The sequence below is a fragment of the Miscanthus floridulus genome, chromosome 2, assembly GCF_019320115.1.
Source record: "Miscanthus floridulus cultivar M001 chromosome 2, ASM1932011v1, whole genome shotgun sequence".
NCBI lineage: Eukaryota > Viridiplantae > Streptophyta > Magnoliopsida > Poales > Poaceae > Miscanthus > Miscanthus floridulus.
In genome coordinates this window covers 76,414,671-76,430,217 of record NC_089581.1, presented here as the reverse complement: position 1 = coordinate 76,430,217, position 15,547 = coordinate 76,414,671, and the positions used below count along the sequence as shown (strand labels likewise).

General features: G+C 40.6%; 1 protein-coding gene and 1 long non-coding RNA gene across 7 annotated transcripts in view; one reads left to right on the top strand and one right to left on the bottom strand.

Annotated features, from left to right (window-relative positions):
- Positions 1 to 2,484: 2,484 nt before the first annotated feature.
- On the top strand, positions 2,485 to 5,691 carry LOC136526258 (uncharacterized). The gene is made up of 3 exons (XR_010776535.1): positions 2,485 to 2,819; positions 2,924 to 2,988; positions 5,018 to 5,691. It is a non-coding gene; the product is annotated as an uncharacterized lncRNA (long non-coding RNA).
- A 15-nt stretch (positions 5,692 to 5,706) lies between these two features.
- LOC136526220 (protein OPAQUE1-like) overlaps positions 5,707 to 15,547 on the bottom strand; it is a 40,219-nt gene continuing 30,378 nt past the window's right edge. For 3 of the 6 annotated variants that reach the window (XM_066518964.1, XM_066518979.1, XM_066518972.1), the window contains 19 exons: positions 12,769 to 12,974; positions 12,431 to 12,550; positions 11,218 to 11,316; positions 10,729 to 10,950; positions 10,349 to 10,467; positions 10,185 to 10,275; positions 10,031 to 10,075; positions 9,869 to 9,952; positions 9,561 to 9,731; positions 9,287 to 9,484; positions 8,566 to 8,742; positions 8,287 to 8,424; positions 7,438 to 7,508; positions 7,253 to 7,349; positions 7,121 to 7,177; positions 6,976 to 7,032; positions 6,787 to 6,867; positions 6,631 to 6,713; positions 5,707 to 6,515 (listed from right to left, as the gene is read on the bottom strand). In XM_066518964.1, the coding sequence (XP_066375061.1) occupies positions 6,374 to 6,515; positions 6,631 to 6,713; positions 6,787 to 6,867; positions 6,976 to 7,032; positions 7,121 to 7,177; positions 7,253 to 7,349; positions 7,438 to 7,508; positions 8,287 to 8,424; positions 8,566 to 8,742; positions 9,287 to 9,484; positions 9,561 to 9,731; positions 9,869 to 9,952; positions 10,031 to 10,075; positions 10,185 to 10,275; positions 10,349 to 10,467; positions 10,729 to 10,950; positions 11,218 to 11,316; positions 12,431 to 12,550; positions 12,769 to 12,974 (2,258 nt within the window). In that variant the 3' untranslated portion in view covers positions 5,707 to 6,373. Of the gene's footprint in view, positions 6,516 to 6,630; positions 6,714 to 6,786; positions 6,868 to 6,975; positions 7,033 to 7,120; positions 7,178 to 7,252; positions 7,350 to 7,437; positions 7,526 to 8,286; positions 8,425 to 8,565; positions 8,743 to 9,286; positions 9,485 to 9,560; positions 9,732 to 9,868; positions 9,953 to 10,030; positions 10,076 to 10,184; positions 10,276 to 10,348; positions 10,468 to 10,728; positions 10,951 to 11,217; positions 11,317 to 12,430; positions 12,551 to 12,768; positions 12,975 to 15,547 lie in introns of those variants that run through there. The other 3 variants (XM_066518969.1, XR_010776534.1, XM_066518983.1) reach the window with 3 other exon arrangements.

Sequence of the window (15,547 nt, the reverse complement as noted above, 5' to 3'; positions counted from 1 at the left end):
AGTGAGCCTAGTAAGCCACCTAAACTACTATAGGAATGTTTGGCACATGCAAGATGCACAACTCCACAAATTTAAGCCTGAAGCCTAGGATATCCTTGGAGCATAGATTCTGTCGCCCGTATGACGGAGTGTCCATCAAACCGATGGAGTGTCCATCAATCCTTAGGAAACCATTAAGAAACCTTATCCCCCGGCTGCTCAGTACAGCGAAGTGTCCGTGGTACCACGCGGAGTATCCATTGAATTATAGAGAATAGTAACCCAGCAACCCAAGAACACCTAGTCCATACCGGAACATCCATAGATTGACCGGACTATCCGATGTGGATAGAGAACCCTAGAAATTCCTAAGTCCCAAACCTATCGGAGTCTCCATGAACTCCACGGAGCGTCCGTCAATCAGTACAGAGCCAGACCAGAGACAACCCATCTCGGTATCCAATATAGCAGAGCGTCTATCGATAGGACGGAGTGTCCGCTAGTCATAGGAAGAGCGGGCTAGCTTAAGCAACCTACTCTAGTAACCAACCTACAACCAAGAGAGCTTAGTCATACCCAATGTAGTAGTAGAGCCACAGTTAGATGCCCCTCCTTAAGTAATAAGGTAGTAACCTAATCCTATCCACCCATGTTCCCCCTCATTGTTCCCATCGTTGATGTATCTCTTAGATGATCTTCCGTATTCTTTAAAAAGCGTGCATGCACCTTCGTTGTCAGTTTCTAGATGTCTGGACGGCAACACCATCAGGCAGACACCCCACTATTATAAACCCTACTTTGGATATTTATCAAGTTGCATTATGAGTCATGCATCGCATGTAGTCTTGGATAATGATCACTCTTATACTACACCTAGAGTAGCCTAATAATCTGTAGAAGCCTCTCATCTAAACAATAGGAATGGGAACGCTTATTGCTTAGTTGCTTGGGCAACGGTAGAAGTCGAGTATGAGAAGGGAACTCATACTCGCGCGTGTAGGATGTTACACCTAGATAATTAACTACTAAAACCAGTGAGGGTACAACTTGACTTACCTAACTAATTTGGCTAAGGACTAATATATCTAATATGATAATATTGATGATAACTTGGATATCTAGCTCATGCGATGGGTAGGTCGTTGTGTGGGATCTCAGACAACGTAGCTCATGGAGCAGTAAGGACCGTGTATTGGGTTATGTAAGTCTGAGTAACCACCCATACAGACCACATGTTGTGGATGGGGTCAACAAGCCAAGTAACTAGTTGCGACATGTTTATCCGTGAAACTAGGAAGGGGGTTGGCGTCGGTCGAGAATGTTCAGGGCATTGATCGGGTAACCGCTTGAACCTTTCGTCGGAAACTCGGACCGGATTAGGGAAAGGTTGGAGATATGAGGCAACCCTTATCTCTGGTGTACAAGATATGGAGGTTCGTCCCATTTCTCCGTGTGGGTACAGTTGTACACCTCTGTAGAGTCTTGAAAGTCTGAAGTCCCTCGGGACGGAACTAATCAGTTGTTCTTTCTTTCTATACCCATGGTAGCATGAACAATGGACTATGAGCACTTTGTTATAATGATGAATACCTTTACTTCTATGTTGAGCATAGCATGTCATAATCTTAATGAACATCATTGTTTTCCGCACTCATACAAATACCTAATAACTCCCTTATGCATCCACCAAATACTATATGTTGGAATTAAGTTCTGCGAATACGCAATGTACTCATGGTGCAGCCGTTAAGTTATTTTGCAGGAACGGCTAGACCGATGGAGGTCAAGTCTCCATCACCGCTGCCTAGTAGTGTCAGGGAAGGACGACCCCGAGTATGCTACACATTAACTCCGTAGTCTTGTTCGAGTGACCTTGAGTGATTACTTTAGAATGGATTCTGGATCTTGTCCATTGGTTGGACCGGATCGCATAATTTATGTAAACTCTATCTTATAAGATTTTTAGTATAAGTTATTTGAGCATTATTTATTAGCCCTTGTTAGTTTGGTATGTGAACTATTACGTACCACTCAACCTGATCCTGAAGAGAAGTTGCCTAGTGCGCTCCTAAGGGCTTCGCGATGTTGTTTTGCTTAAATTGAGCACGTCAAGTGGATGACACTCGATTTAGATAAAGAATCGTGCTGGGCGCCCCACATTATACTTCTATCTAATGGGATGCGAGATCAAACCTATCCATATAGGCCTGTGGCTGTACGTAATCGTCATGTTCGTTTGGCTTATAAGCCGTACTTTTTTAGCCAACAAACAATATTTTTCTCTCACAATAAATTAGCCAACGGTATTTTTAGTCATGACTTGTCAGCCAAGCAAATATGATAAATATCTCACTAGGCGAGAAAGATTATGAACCCATCCTTATGTGATCGAGACGAGTATCTACTACTAAAATCCTGTCTAGCATCTTGTCATACCACCACGCGCAGTGTAACTCCGCCTCGCGCCTCGCACACGCGACGGTCTATTCCAAGTCCAACAAAGTCGAGTCGTCGAGAACGAACATGAACGCTACCCCACGCGGCACGCCGGCACTCGCGCGGCGGCGGCCACGCCGCCCTGGCCACAAACTCGCGGTCGCGCGCCTCGCCTCACGGAGACACGGAGCTTCACTGCTACGGCGGCGCGGGGTCCTCGGCGCTCGCGTCGCGGCGTCGACTGCGGCCGAGCGGACCGGCCGCTCCATGCCGCGGCTCCGCGGCGAGCTGGGCTGCTGGGGCACTAGCTGCTAGGCCCGAGTGCCCGACGAAGGCCACGCCGCCACGGTAGAGGGCAGACCGCAGACGCCAGACGGCTTACGGCCCGTTGCTTCGAGTTGCAGGTTTAAGAATTAAGATTGATTTTCTTATATTTGCAAAAAACTTGTGTACCTACAGTTCTACATACTTTTATTTATTAATGATTAATGATTTGTTTGTATTTCAGTTCCAGGGTTCGTTCAACACACCAATAATTAGCGCCAATCCATCAACATTCATATCCTGTGACCTGTGAGTCTCTTCTATGGCTATATTTCAAACTATTTGTATTTCATTTGAACTGTTTATATCAAGATTTATCGTCGTTTCTAGCTTAATCTTTAAATCTAAGGCTTATCGTGTTATTTAATGTACGCGGCGAGTTAGAATATGATTTACTGAATTGCATAAGAAAAAATTTTACGACCTACCTTGTAATAAAATTCTAGGTCCGCCACCGTCCAGTGCCTCTCCGGTGTGGGTGTGGCACGCCAGACATTTTTGGTGATGCAAAAAACTCTCCTCATCCACCTGAGAGGTCCATGGTCACTGGATAAGCCCGGTGGCCCCCACCGGATTTCCAGTGCCGTAGTTAAAATCTCCCGCACCCTACTAACTCTGCCGCTTTATCCGGTGCGGCGAGTGGGGGTACCACTAAGCATTTCCGGTGAGTACCTCGATGCACAGTTAACTCCTCACGCAACACCTCTTTTCCTCCGGTGACTACACAACAGAATTTCCGGTGTTGCAGAAAAATTTGCACTAAGTAACAAACGCACAAGTGACTAGAATCTGCTAACTCTAATGGCCCTGTTCGCTTGGAGGAATTCTGGAGGAATCTGGATAAATCTGGAGGAATTTGTGAGAGGAAAACACTGTTCCAGATGAAAAAAGAAGCGGATCAAGCCGGGTTTAAGGGCACGTGCGTGCCCTTAAACCCGGCTTGATCCGCTTCTTTTTTCATCCGGAACAGTGTTTTCCTCTAACAAATTCCTCCAAATTTATGTTCAAACATGAACATCTTCACCTTAGGCACTAAGTTTGCTTTTCAAAAACATTTTTTACTTTGCACCTCACCACGTCACTGGTCTAATACATGTGCAAAGTTAGTTCACACCTAGTGGCACTTACATAACCATTTTGCTTTAGAGTTCCCCTCTTAGTAGTATGATTATCTATCCTAAATCTTACCACTCACTCTATTGCGTCTCAGCCAGTGAAATGAAAACCCCTAGCATATACCTTTGTCTTTGAGCTTGTTTTCACCTCTTCATCTTATCAACAAGTGTGAGCTTGCTCCATATGGAGTGATCACCCTTCATCCATCTCCTAGCCTTGCTCACCACCTTAGTGTCAACCCTAACTCAATCACAACTCTTTGAAAGCATTAGTCCACTGGTTGTTATTCAATTACCAAAACCAAACACAGGGCTTTCAGTTGCATAACTCATTTTTAGTAGAGATAGCAACACTTAACAAAACCTTAGTTGCACATTAGATTGATTATCTTTGCATATGTTTTGTTAAGAAGGAAATAAAGGACAAGTTAGAGTAGAAGATTTTAGAAAGCCTGGTCACTTCAAGCTCGACGGTGGCAAGTTAGGACTTGTAGTTGGAACTGAAACTTCCACCATCAAACCCATCTCCTCATTGTTGCACATCCAAGCCTGCATGGTCGAGATGTTGCGGTAACTGATTTATGATGTTGTATTCATTGTTTCTCTATGTTGCATGAGACATTTGGGATGTTGCAACATATGATTTTTGAACGTTGCAATAAATTATTCATGTGTTGCAAAAACTAAGTTTTGATGTTGTGTCACCTTTTTCTCCCAGTGTTGCAGCAACCTATGAGTTTGAGCCATTTCTCTGTGTTATCACAAGTGAATTTAGGTGTCGGCATTACCTTTTCCAAATGATGCAACAATGAAAAGTGATTCGATCGAGATGTTTCATTTTCATGTTGATTTTGTGATATTGCAGTAGATAGTTTGTGATCTTGCTTACAATACATGATCTTGTTTTATGTTGCACGAGATTATCTAGCTTGAGATATGCTTTCCATTGTCGAATTTGTGACGTTGTAGTGGATAGTTTTGATGTTGCAGTACATGATCTTTTACATATTGCACTAGGCAGTTTGTGATGTTGCATAAGATGGTTTTATATGCTGCAAATTTGGTGGCAATGTTTCGGTAGAAGTTTTTATTTTTCTTTTTTCTACATTTGAAGATTAAACGGTATTACGCAACACACGTAACATATTAGTAATGTTTTGCAGGGAGTTAAACCATCCGGGCGGTAACCGCCCAGGCGCTGGAGCTTCCTTAAAGAAAACGATTTTAAGCTAGGCAGAAGCCAGTAGCTATCCACTCACTATTTAGAAGAGTATTAATGTCTAACTGACGTTAGTTACATCTGATCCACTTGGTCTACAGTCTCTACGTCTCGGACTCGCGCTATTGTCTGTGTATAACGACTTTAGAAGTTTGATTGACATATGTTGTCGTACATTGTTGGTCATATGGACAAGCTAGAGAGTGACATCGCTGCCGTGTCATTGTCACCGTCTAGCTGCAATTTAATATATTTCAATTTACAAGAACAAAAGGGCCTCGATGCTCAAGCTGAGAGCTCATCTAGTAAACATCACTTGATCTGTTTCTTTTTGATATACTTAATAAGTTAATATTAAAGGCAAAGGACCCTTCCATGCATTTTTTTTCCTTCCCACAAAGCTCTCACACCCTGTCCTGTATTCTTCTATCAGTCTTTTTTTTACTTTCCACAATGCACCCACATCTTCTATATCCCATGCGACCCAGACTCACAATCCATACTCATACAAATTAGAACAACTCACATCTAACAATAATACCAAGTTAGATTCCAAGATATGTCAAGCAACGGTAACAAATTCTGCTGTGGCTGTGGCTGTTTATCTCACAAAGTATTGTTTACCAGTACTGCAGATAAAACTTGAAAAGCGGCTACGACTTAAAGCTCAAGCGAACACCCCCATGATCAGTTGAGTAAATCTCTAAGCCATAAATTGTTCAAATCACCATGCAACAAATTATGGAGTCCATGCAACATATGTGCATGTTTGCTAGTAACTCTCATTTGCTACGTCATGGGTGCTTTATGCCAGGTAAGAATTACCAACACATACAATGGTCTCGCGTACTCTAAATTAAAATTACGTGTGTTCACAATCCACATACTTTGGCCAACACAAAATTTATACTTCAAGAAAATCATGATACTTTTGTGCCTTTACCACTATACTTCTGTTGTCATCTTTATAATATGAACTTTGTCAGACCTATCAAACTTATGCAATGTCCAGGTCAAGGATAAGGAAAGATACCACAGATATATTCCAGTTTTAGTAATATAAAGGACTTTAGCATAATGATGACTAAAGAGAATGGATCTTAGATTTGACAGCAACCTATAAAGAATGTAGTCTACTTCAACACTTGGAGCAAAAATAAAAACAAAAAAGCATATGGTGGAATGAATATTAGCACCGATTGAATGAAAAAGGATGGGTTATAGTTATCACTGACCTATCAAATCCTCTAAGTTCACTACCGCAGCATCACTATTTGTTACCAAAGCAAACCTAGGCAATTCATCGAGACAAATAAGATGGCTGAAGGTGCTGCGTCAAGAACTGAGCAGAGTGAACATGACGAAGAGATGAGGGCATTTCGATGTTTGACATGTCAACATCTGGTACTTCCTCTGCGATTTCCTCAGTCGTGAAAGGAATGCTGCAATTGGAAATTAGGAAGGATTGACTAGATGTAAGTTTTGAGTGCATGAATCATGCAAAAGATTAAGACAGAACAATATATAAGTTCATGAACTGATCCAGGGACAACTAACCTTAAGTCATCATCTAGAAGAAATGAATTAGAGACAGGATTTTGCATGTCATTACTCACCATGTCCCTCATTCTGGCAACAACCTGCAAAGAACACTGAGTTAGATGAAAGCAAGAAACATGACTGCATGTCACAGAAGAGAAGATGAGAATGTACCTCAGCTGATACACTATGAGTACCATATTTGTCATCCCAGTACATCGTACATAGACGATATATCTGTCTCACACTTAATGCCTAGGAGAAATCATTGAATCAAGAAGGGTTTTCAATTGTTGGAAGGATAATTCTATCAATGCCTAACTTGTACCATATAGGAATAGCACTATTGAAATTTGTCCATACCGGGCAAATATTTTTCTTAATCTGCTCAAGGGTCTTTTTGCTTTTCTGTGGAATGATCTGCAGTACATGCAGTGTATGAGAAGAAAACATAAAAACAACAACAAAATCTAGCTATCTAGAATGAATGAATTATACTGAGTTTTACCAGAAAGTCAACCGCTTGCCTAATGAACTGCAGCTCATCCCAAGCAGCACCTGCATGCTACAACGTAGAAAAGAATAGGTGCACTGTTGAATGCTGATCAAGATACAAATGAGAGAAAGGCCTGCAGCGAACCTCTTCAGTGTCCACAATCCATTTCTCCAGCACACAAAGCCCAGATTTCACATATTCTCCATTTGAAAATGTGCAACATTCTCGTCGTAGGAGCATACTGCAGATTAGAAAAAGGAAAACTAAATCAAAAGTTTGTAAACCTGAATGTTTTTTTTCTGAAATATAATTGATATGCACAGCCTGACCTATTGAACAACTGCACATTAATGAAGGAGAAAACTTGAGTTACTAGCTTGCGGGTGAAAAAAGAAGGCACCTGTATGAAGATTTGATCTGAAGATCAGTTAAGAGTGAATAGATCATAAAGAATACAAACTACTGAGTTAAGAAATGTGGGTTTCCTAAAAATATAATAGCAATGGACAGGTGCAAAAGAGACCGTTAAGTTCACATAAAAAATTGGACCCAAGCTTCTCTAGCATTTTGCTTCCACGCAAATGGGGTTTTGAAAAGCACATATTCTGTTCATTCAACAAACATTAATCAAATGGAGCACCTTTCTTATTCCCAAAATGACCACTCGACAAGAAACCCTCAAAACAGTTAGCGGACCAGAATACAGCCAGATTGGATTCTTTTTCTTACAGTTCATTTACCAATCTTAGGATGCAAATTTTGCTCTAGATCATGCATGATGAACCCTTGGACTTAAGTTCCAGCTAGCATATGATACTGAACCACATTAGAATTCTATCTATTGAATGGAAGATCGATTGCACAATCATGTGAACATACTCAGAGCATACTCAGGGTCCAGATTCAAAACTAAACATACTCAGAGCATACTCAGGGTCCAGATTCAAAACTAAACATACTCCAAGCATGGCAAGTTGGTTATGGTATATGTTATATATATGGACTCCTAACTATCTATTAGCTACTTCAAAGGATATAGGAATTACTTAAGTATCAACTCCCAAGTACACTTGCATGACTGTGAAGTTATGATAACAACTGGAAAAATCATGTAACATTAGTTGCCACCAATGGAATTTGCTGATAGAATGTTTGCAAGTTTGTATGGAGTAACTCACAAAATTTTTATGTAGTCTATCCATCAATGAGTCCAAAAATTTTACAATCCGATCCCAATGACTACTTATCGGTTGCTGCAAGGCTACATCAGGTGACCTTGACCTCCTTCCACTGCCTCCTCGAGCAAGTTTTGGTGCCTTTTTATCAAGATAATAGAAAGTTGAAGCCGTTGCTTCCAAATATGAACTGATCAAAATTGTGCAGCCTCCAGCATAGAATTTCCATAAAGTTTGTGCTGGATGAAATCAGCAAGAAACTGGAGCTGTTAGATCACATACCTGAATGCAAAGGCTTAAAAGAGGTGATATCTCTTTCTTTAGATTGTCACGAATTAAGCCAAAGATCTTCTCCAAGGAAGCAGTTAGTTGTTGCTTAAATAGCATGGCTGGGTATCGAGCATCAATGTGTGACATGCTTGTTTGTTGTCCAAAGGCTCTTAAAGGAGACCGGAATGCCTGTAAGAATGTTTACAAAATCAATGATAGATGGCCATGGTATGTGTTTTATCAGATATGTAACAATATGTATTCTATAAAAAAACCCAAAGTCCACCATTGGCTCTATTGACATGTTCTGAACAGAATTCAGGTTTCTTCTGGGAACTGCTAGACACAGCTGCAACTTTCAAAGATCTCGTTTCAGAAAAAGTAAGCTACTATGGGCCTGTTTGGTAGAACTCTGTGGAATCTGATTCTCTAAGAGAAAATATAAATGTTTCTCTATGATTCTCTAGGATAAACTCTATGCATACAATGGCTGTGCATGGGGTAAATCAAGAGAAGCTACTTTTTCAGCTCCCAGCCGTTCATTTCAGAGGTTCACTTCACAGAACCAGCTCAGTAAACTGTTTGGCAGAGCTCCTCCTGGATTCAGCAAGCTGCTCTGGGAGCTCTGCCAAACAGGCCCTATTAGTCGCATCAGACTGACCAGGACCAATGTAAACCTGTTACCGCTAGAGATAAATTGAATCTTAAATCCAAATGCACGGACAAAAGAGACCTGTAAGTGCAAGCTGAAAAGTGAATACGTTGATGGGTTGGAACTCACTTCATTTGCCTTTTCATTTAAGTGAGTATCTGAAGACGATCGAGAGGGTGCCATGATGAATCCTTTTGACCTTAAGTTTCTTTGCAACATGCATAGAAGGGTAGAACCATTGGCTAGCCAGTAGGGCAAAATGTCATTCTCGTTTTCTGCCTGAAAAGCAACATGTTGATACCAATAATGAGCGCACCTTAGTCACATGGCTAAGGAAAAAGAACAGGATCCTAACCTTCAGAGTGGTATTGATTGTGTGAATTATGAAGTCAAAAATAGTTGTTCTTTCAGCCTCGAATACTCCCCAATGGAGAAGGCATTTGTAAATGATACAGGCTGCAACTGGTTTTCCCTTCTTGAATCCCATATCATCTTTGATGCACCGTTGGAGCACATCATGATAATCCTGAAAGTGCCCCAAGAAAAAAATTGAGTATGCTTAACTTAATACGAAAAAAATCATCCTGGAGATGACTAAAATCTAGAAAGAACATGTACATAAAACGATGTTCTTTTTAATATTTAGAGAAAGATATATTTAACCTCATATCTATCAGAATTCATCCTCGACCTTCTTGATTCTGTCTGGTTATGTGGGAGAGGTGCAAGTTTCACAGGTGAAGATTCCTGAAGGGAGACAATATTTCATTTATCATAACTCAGATGGATCTACAATGAAAATGACAGTGAGGTCGCATGTCTTACAAAGAATGGTCTTGGACTGCATGGTGAAGAACCGCAATGATAACTCTATGAACAAATATAAGAGCATTCATTAGAACATAATAATTCTTAACTGAACACACTACATGCGGACACTAAAAGAAAAAGATGTCTTTCTAGAATGAATAAGATATACCCCAGTTCGGCTGTGCCTAGGAGATAAATTCAAGGCCTTCTGTCTCAATAAATGATTCTCATCTTCTAAATTTGAGATCTTATCCTCCAAGCTGGAAAAAAGCGTGCAAATTATTTAGTAAAAACTCTGGAGCTCTATGATGTTACTGTAAAAAAAAAACTTACTTTTTCAAGTTATCCCGGAGATGCCCATAGTTCTTTTCCACATCGTGCAGCTTGTCCATATTATCATGGCTACATTTTTGAGCTTTTAAGAGCTCTTGTTCCATTTCTGTGTTCTTTGCCTGCATTACAGAAAAGGTTTGACAAATCTAGAACACAGATTTAATCAACCTATCAAAATTAACATAATAGACACTGGAATTAATTAAGGATCGCTTAGACCAAGCACAAACTAAGACAAACCACAAACTAGAGTATTGATGAGAGATAAAAATATGAGAGGCATAAACATAAGATTTTGAAAGTGGCATGGAATATTGAATCCAAATTGAACTCGAAGTGGGGATATTGGACTAAATTTAAAATTTACAGGTGGGGAACACCTTCAGTAAAATATTCTCCCTCTTCACTTCTTCTATCTGAGAAAGACTGTTTTGCTGAGCTTCTTGATCCTTGGATGATAAATCTAGCTGATGTTGGAGTGAGGCAATTTTCTTGCAACTGTTTTTATTTTCTTCATTTGATGCCTCTAATTCTAACTTCACTGAATCCAATATTTTGAGAAGCTTAGATATCTCCAATGCCTTAGACTCTTCAGTAGCAAGCTGTGTACACACACACACACACATAATTATATAACTGATACTGTAACAAAAAGCAATTAATATACAAATAATTGAGTGCTTAACTGGGCTGTTGAGAAGTATGGAGAAAACATATAGATGATGTTAAACTACTTTAGATGCATTGCTGCTAATTGTTCCCCACCAAACCCTTAGAGTGAATGTCCTTCTAGGTCATACTAGATAAGGAAAAGCACTTCATCTTTGAAAATGTTTACATTAGAAGATCTATATCATACAGAAGCATACCCTTTGCCTCCTCTCTAACGTGAATCGCAAAGTAAGATCTTCTAAGCTCTTCTCGAGTTTGCCTTTAGCTTCACGTAAAGCTCCAGTTTCATAAGCAGCCTTGAAAATGAAGAAGTTCAGTACTTGAAGCAAATTGAACTAAAATATCAACATAATACATAATTAGAATACCAACACACTACCTAATTACACTGCATGACATGTGAATCATCAATAATACAAGATAAATTTATCACAAGAAAGATAAATGCGATGAACTATGGAATAGTGTACCAGAAGAATGCCTTTCGAATTTAATCATACAGAAAACTAACTTATTGAGTCCGACTTCCATGCACCAACCATCTTACTTAAATTCTTTATCTGTGGAGGAAAGACATAACATACAACACTTCTAGTTACTACTCCATCTGTTCCAAATTATAAGTTGCTTTGACTTTTTTGGTTCATCCATTTTGCTATGTATGCAGACATATTATTATATCTAGATGCATTGCAAAATGGACGTACAAAAAAAGACAAAGCAACTTATAATTTGGAACGGAGGGAGTAAGTCATATCAAGTCTTCATCAAAGTTGAAGCAGGCTGTCATAACTATTTATTTAGAAGAAAATTGTGTTAGGCGATACTATAACTCAAGAACTTTGGCTCTAATACCACACTGAGATTCATGCATCAACCAGTCACCCAAGACCTGGAGCTTTTGGTGAACAGTGTGCAACATACTTCACAAGATTGCAGACTAATGAAAAGTTAACACGTGTTATATCACATCTAGGACAAAAAAATGAGATAGTTACAGTGTAGTTATTAGCAATGGAAAGGATTTGTATTAAGCATGCAGAAATTGGTATCATCATATGCAAAATTTCAGGTTGGGACTTCATAAATGGAATAAGACAGGAATCATCATTCACCACTTCATTCCTTATAGAACTATTTATGGCAGTAAATATTAATATCTTGCAAAGAACAAGGAAAATGAATATATTCAATTGTGAAATTGATTGTCACGTCTTGTGGGCACCGTTTGTTGGAACCTTATGCTTACCTCTAGCAGCAACCAAACTATCAACAGGTAAAATTTACGAAGACTATCTTTTTATTTAGAACAAAATTTAGGAAGCTTCCAAAAATTTAGTTGTTATTTTCAGGGTTCAAATTGGATGCTTTAAGACACATTGGACTGCAGATAGTTGCTGTTGTTCATACATGTTTAAGGTTCCCCAATGCCCTTTTAGCAAGCTTCTGTCTCCAACAACACTGGATGAGAACTGTTGCCCGTCGATATTGCTGATGGAAATAATGGAGCTTCTGCATCCTCCACCAAGCCTATATATTAAATTAACAGTGTTGGTCAGTATACATCATCTTTATGAACAAAGATCAAACCAGAAAAGTTTATGGATACAATATTACTTGAGATTTACAAATGGCAATTACAATCTCGATCCAATGAAACAATTCCATGACTTGACAAGTTAAAACTAATGAGAGAGAAAGAGATTAAGAAACAACTAGAGTTTACAAGAATCAAAGATGAGAAAGACCTGGATAACAGTAGAAGCTTTAGCATTCTTTAAGTGTAGCAACCTCTGAACTGCTAAGATATAGCGAATCCCAGACTGGATCACAAGAGAAGCAGAACGAAGATGCAAATATGCACAACGACACAACCATCTTCTAGCATATCTTTCAACTGAAACAGCTGCAGCTATCTGTCTCTTAGCTTCAAGCACATTTCGTGCTAAACACCCTGCAGAACAGCAAGTCAGCAGTCAAAGCCAATGACCATTATTTTAACCATCAAAGTGCAATTTATAGTGCGTAATGTAAGTTGGGAATAATAGATTGATTATAGAGGTGTACAAGTATATATAGGTGTGAGTAGGGGCAGCTTATGGAAACAGAACCATGCTCTGATACTCCTACCCTAATACAACTCAATCTACAGGTGTGCCGGATTAGGACTCTAAGGCAACACGTATATAGGCACATGGGCCAAGACAATCTATACCCAAAACTATATGTCTAACATGCCCCCGCAATCGGATCATCAATGGGTCGAACGTTCTCCGTGAACACCGTAGAAGGCAACCCTTTGGCACCTATTGAAGTGTATAAGTGGATTGCCCACCTCTTCCCAATGGCTTAAGTTTTTGGGTTCATCTGGTTGGTGCATGAAACCTAACATGGTATCAAAGCTAGAGATCTCGAGTTCGAATCCTGGTAGAGGCATCATTTAAGTCCTCCGCTCCTTTATTTCCATGTTTGCGCATTGTACGTGGCTGCACGTGAGTGGGAGTGTTGGAAGTGGTGGATTGCCCACCTCTTCCCAATGGCTTAAGGTTTTGGGTTCATCTAGTTGGCACATGAAACCTAACAGCACCAAGAGCAACATGCTCGTGAACAAAATGAAGATCGATCTCCACATGTTTGGCTCCTGGTGCTGAACGGGATTCGAAGACATGTAGACAGTACTGATGTTGTCGCAATACACCAGTGTAGCTCGGTGCAAGGGAGTATGCAGCTTGAGCAAGAGTTGTCATCAATAGCATTTGCAACAACACAGTACTCTGCCTCGACACTGGAACGAGAAACAGTTGTATGTCGCTTGGCCGACCAAGAGATGAGATTATCACTGAGGAACACAGCATAGCCCGATGTGGACTTGTGTGTATCAGGACAATAGGCCCAATCTGCGTCAAAGACTGAACGAAGTATGCCACCAAGTCAGACTGAGAGCAAGGTCATACAACCAGTCCCAAATCTAGAGTGCTGTGGACGTAACGGAGTTTGTGCTTCAGAGCTGCAAGGTGTGGCTCCCTTGGATCATGCCAGGGGCGGAGCTTAGTTCAGACAAAGGTGCATGCCCATCCCTGGGCAAGTGTGGCCGGTGGGACCGCACAGGGCCCCCAATATCTTGTGTACAGCCCATAGCCCAATAGTATATAGGCTGTCTCTGTTTTTTTTGGCCCAAGTTCCATTGATGCGTATAGAAAACAACAATTGCGTCTATTCGACTTCCTCCCGATGGTGCGTGCCTTCGTTCTTCCCGACGAATCGTGGCTCGCGAGTCGTCTCGTCGACTCAGCCCTAGGAATTTCGCACTTGCCGCACTTCAGCGGCTGAGCGGCGGCGCCGCGGCAGATGTCGAAGCCACGAGGCCCACGAGAGGCCGTGCTAATTGACGAGCGTTTTGAATGGTACATGAAGTTGGGAGCAGCCAAGACGGAAGGAAGCCTGATCATGATTGGTTGTGGCAAGTTAGCGAGCAAGGTAATTTTCTTTTTTCTTTTCTAAAATTCTACTCATTATTAAATCAGTACACGTGCATTTGATGTATATGTGCCGTATGTCTCTAAATTTTGTTCTTTTCATCTTTTGTATACATGTGTATCCTGTAATATTAAATGTCTAAATTAAAGATAAAAGGAGACTCACATCATATTTACTTTATTTAGACACTTAATATTAGACAATCAAGAGATGACATTAGATAATCAAGAAATGTATTTGAGAAAAACAATCTACAATTGATTGAGAAGATTTATTTACTTATAATTTCTAGTAATTAGTGAGGACTAATGATATATACCAATGAAGATTATGCAAAGGACTAATGAAGATTTATGGCCCTATTTTGCTAACCTGTGAAGCCCCGTTTTAGACTTTGCACAGGGCCTCAGTTTTGGTCGAGACGGCCCTGCAAAGGTGGGCCATGGCCCCTCCTGTCAAACATGATTTGCACTGAGTAAACAGTAAATGTGGTACTGTTAATTGTTGTTTACAGCATAATTACACAGACTGGCCCCTCCTGATTTCTTGATCAAGCTCCGCCTCTAGATCATGCATACGAAGACAGACCGGTTGGACGGCGTATAGTAAAGGTGAGATATTGCAGAGCACCAGCAAGGCTGCGATAGTCAGAGTGATCCGAAACAGGAGCACCATCGGCTGCAGAGTGCTTCGGATTCAAATCAACAAGTGTCAAGCATGGCTTGCAGTCTGCCATGCCAGCACGTTCCAGAATCTCAACCATATACTGCTGCTGGAAAGAAGAGGGATGCAATAGTGCGACGAAGTAGAGCAACCGAGGAAGCTGTAAGAATAATATCATCCACATAGAGTAGGACGTAAACCGTGAAATCACCATGATGATAAATGAACAGAGATGTGTCTGGTTTGGACTCCACAAAACCAAGCTGGAATAAGTGTGAAGCGAAGCGACTGTACCAAGCCCTGGGTTCCTAAAGAGAACGATTCAGCCAGCAGACATAATCAGCATGTGCAGAATCCTCAAATCCAGGAGACTGGGAACAATAAACT